Source organism: Vollenhovia emeryi, unplaced genomic scaffold, assembly GCF_000949405.1.
Source record: "Vollenhovia emeryi isolate VEMERY1.0 unplaced genomic scaffold, V.emery_V1.0 DF942016.1, whole genome shotgun sequence".
Classification (NCBI taxonomy): domain Eukaryota; kingdom Metazoa; phylum Arthropoda; class Insecta; order Hymenoptera; family Formicidae; genus Vollenhovia; species Vollenhovia emeryi.
The window spans coordinates 649-4,294 of NW_011964350.1; the positions used below are offsets into that span (position 1 = coordinate 649).

The 3,646-nt window shown below is 38.6% G+C and overlaps 1 protein-coding gene across 1 annotated transcript; it reads left to right on the forward strand.

The window, feature by feature from the left end:
• Window positions 1–811: 811 nt before the first annotated feature.
• LOC105570521 lies at window positions 812–2,916 on the forward strand. Its single transcript, XM_012027784.1, has one exon. It carries the CDS (start codon window positions 1,645–1,647, stop codon window positions 2,914–2,916), a length of 1,272 nt encoding a protein of 423 aa, XP_011883174.1. The 5' UTR covers window positions 812–1,644.
• Window positions 2,917–3,646: the final 730 nt, after the last annotated feature.

Here is a 3,646-nt window from a genome sequence, read left to right on the forward strand (position 1 = left end):
ATGTGGAGGATGAAAAACAATTTTTTCTCTAAAAATCATGGTAGATCCTTGTAGAGAATTTATTTACGTTTTTAAAACCATCCTTTAATTTACTGTACGGTTATTAGTTGCTGAGATATCGATGATCAAAGACAAAAGGATCCTTTTTCATTTAAATTTGGATATCTCAGCGAAAAATCGACGTAAAGAGAACAAAAAAAAGCAAATTAAAGCTGAAGAAATAAGCTAACTGATCAATGCATTGGTTTAACTAAGAAAAATTTTTCCAAGTCCGTGGACCAAAAAAAAGGGAGAAAAAAATTTGCAAAATTTTTGCCTCGCGCTATTTCTTATGATTGCGCGATAACTGTAGCTCACAAAAATGTTTTGCCAAAAGATTCCAAAACTAGAAACTTAAAGCTTCAAAATTCTTTTTTTTTAACCCTTGTGTGCATAACCAACTTTACCCACGTTGTTGCATATCCGGGTACCTGGGTACCCATTGCGCATTTTTTAAATTTTTCTAATATTTATGCAATCGTAACCGTTTCCCTAATGTTTATTTCAATAAATTAACATCAAAAGTAGGTGCTTGAGGTATTTTCGAATCAATGGAGCCGCTGTAGCTCGTACAAAAGAAGAAGACAGCGGGATCCTCGCGGTTACTTTTATCTTAAAGAATCCTAGGTTCTCTCAGTTTTGAAGGCAAACGGTCCAGCCCTCTTAAGTCTAGAAGGACTGAGCAGATGCGCATCAGTCCTCTTCGTCATCTAAAAATCAAACACAAAAATATAATAAAGTTCAGTAAAAGTTATTGTAAAAGTTATTTAAGATACAATAGTTGACAACAATTACATAAAAAGTTACCTATATTATTAGTTTTATCACTATCAGAAGCTGCATTCTCTGGCATATCGTAATCTGGAGGCCAGTCCTCGTCTGACAGCGAAGACGAGGACTGGCTTCCAGATTACGGTATGCCAGAGAATGCAGCTTCTGATAGTGATGAAACTGATAATATAGGTAACTTTTTATGTAATTGTTGTCAACTATTGTATCAAATAAATTTTACAATAACTTTCACTGAACTTCGTTGTATTAAACTTGTATTAAAATTGTTGTGATAAACAATAGTATTTCATTTTTTTCGTAGTGGGTACCCGGGTACCCGGTTGTGACCGCGACGTATGTTTACTTTAGATTCGATTATTATGACTCAAAGAAATTTTTAAACAATCTTCAATACACTATTTGCTTTGAATTGAGTTAAATAACGACGATCCGGGGGTTTATCGCGGAATTTTGATTCTTTATCGAGTTACATAAAAAAAGGACGAGGTGGGTACACGGGTACCCGGTTATGCACACAAGGGTTAACCTCCATACGACCATTTTTCACTGAGATACAGCCTGTCAAAAATCACTAAAAAATTTGGGAAATTTTTTTGTTCCCTTAATTTTTTCCAGTAGTGTATAACAAATATATATGTAAATTGTGAGAAATAAAGGTTCCTTCGTTTTAACTTTAAATAGACTATATCTCCGTGAAATTATCCGTCGCCGCCATCTTACATGCCTCATCCGTGTCAATAGACATTTCATTCCTCTCACCCTTTGTACTCCAACCCCGCAGTATTGCGCTCTGTCCAGATATTTTTTACGTCCATGGTTGCGATATTCTTCGAACATTCTCAGCATCTACATGTGCTGTATGGGGACGTAAATAATCTGTACGGGTGGGCAATGTGTCAGCCGCTGCCTTACGCGAATTTTCAATGGGTCACTAACGTTGCTGATTTTAATGCAAACGCGATCGCTCCGGATGCACTCACGGGGTACATTCTCGAGGTCGATCTCGAGTATCCACAGCATCTTCACGACGCGCACGCTGATCTACCGTTTTGTCCAACGCGTGATAAGCCACCCGGCAAGCGGCAGAACAAACTTCTCGCGACAGTGTATGATAAGAAGCGTTACATCATACACTACCGTAATCTGCAGCAGTGCACGCGTCACGGCTTGCGCGTCACAAAGATACATCGTATATTGGAGTTTTCACAATCTCCATGGCTTCACAAATATATCGAGCTTAATACTCAGTTTAGAACATGCGTGACAAACGATTTCGAAAAAAATTTGTACAAATTAATGAACAACGCGGTATTCGGTAAAACAATGGAAAACGTGCGGAATCACGTTGACGTTAAACTTATAACTAAATGGGACGGTCGCTACGGTGCCGAGGCGATGATCTCCAAACCGAATTTTCATAGTCGCAGCATTTTTTCCGAAAACTTAATTGCCGTGGAGTTGCGAAAACTCGAGGTAAAATTCAACAAGCCGATCTATGTGGGTATGTGCATCCTCGACATATCCAAGATCTGCTTGTATGAATTTCACCATGAATATATGCTACCCCTGTACAGAGGCAAGTGTAAAATTATGTACATCGATACGGACAGTCTCATATACCACGTCGAGTGCGAGGATGTATACGAGACTGTGAAACGCGATATACGCAGATTCGACACGAGCGATTATCCAGATGACAACGCGTACGGTATACCGCATGCAAATAAGAAAGTCCCCAGTCTCATGAAAGATGAGAATAATGGGGCAATTATGACCGAATTCGTCGGACTCAGGGCGAAAATGTATGCTTTGAGAGTATACGGTAAAAGCGACGCGAAAAGGGCGAAGGGGGTTAAAAGCAACGTGGTAGCGCGAACAATAACTTTTGAAGATTACACGCGATGCTTGAGAGACGAGATCGAGATGACTCGTCGCCAGTCGTGCATACGATCGAAGCTACATCAAGTCTACACCGTATCCGAGACCAAAATCGCCCTGAGTTCGCACGATGATAAACGATACATCGTGCCTGACTCAACCGACACTTTGCCATGGGGGCATTACCGGGTACCCTGTAACGTATAAGCGTAATGTATAATATGTAACATGTAATCTAGTATAATGTACTGTATAATATGTAACGTAGTGTAATATAGCGTACTATACCATTGGATGTAATATTAATTTTAAAAAATATCTTGTAAATGTAGGTATATTATTTATTCATACATGTATTTCATACAGCTGTTTGTTGCACACATTTATATATTTTGGATTAAAACATTTTTTTAATAGTCTATATTATCCTAGCTATTTCACGTAAACCTTGTAACCCCCTCCTTTACGCAATACTTTTTCTATGACATACACATCCGGTTAAGTGGTACAATGCGGCTACAGTTAGTAAAATGCCCAAGCATTGTTGGGTCTAGAAGAAAAAAAATGGTAGATGCGGCTACAGTTAGTAAAATGCCCAAACATTGTTGGGTCTAGAAGAAAAAATGGTACGATGCAGTTACCGTTCGTAAAATGCCTAAGCATTGTCGGGTCTAGAAGAAAAAAAATGGAGCGATGCAGTTACCGTTCGTAAAATGCCCAAGCATTGTTGGGTCTAGAAGAAAAAATGGTACGATGCAGTTACCGTTCGTAAAATGCCCAAACATTGTTGGACCTAAAAGAAAAAATATTTGACAAATGTCTCGAACGTTGCATCTTTAATGGGAATCATAAAACTAAAATTTAACATCTAGCAGTTTTCCATCAGAGAATCAGTCTTCAGTAGTTCTTGGAAGATCAGGAGGATGCCAATGAAGAA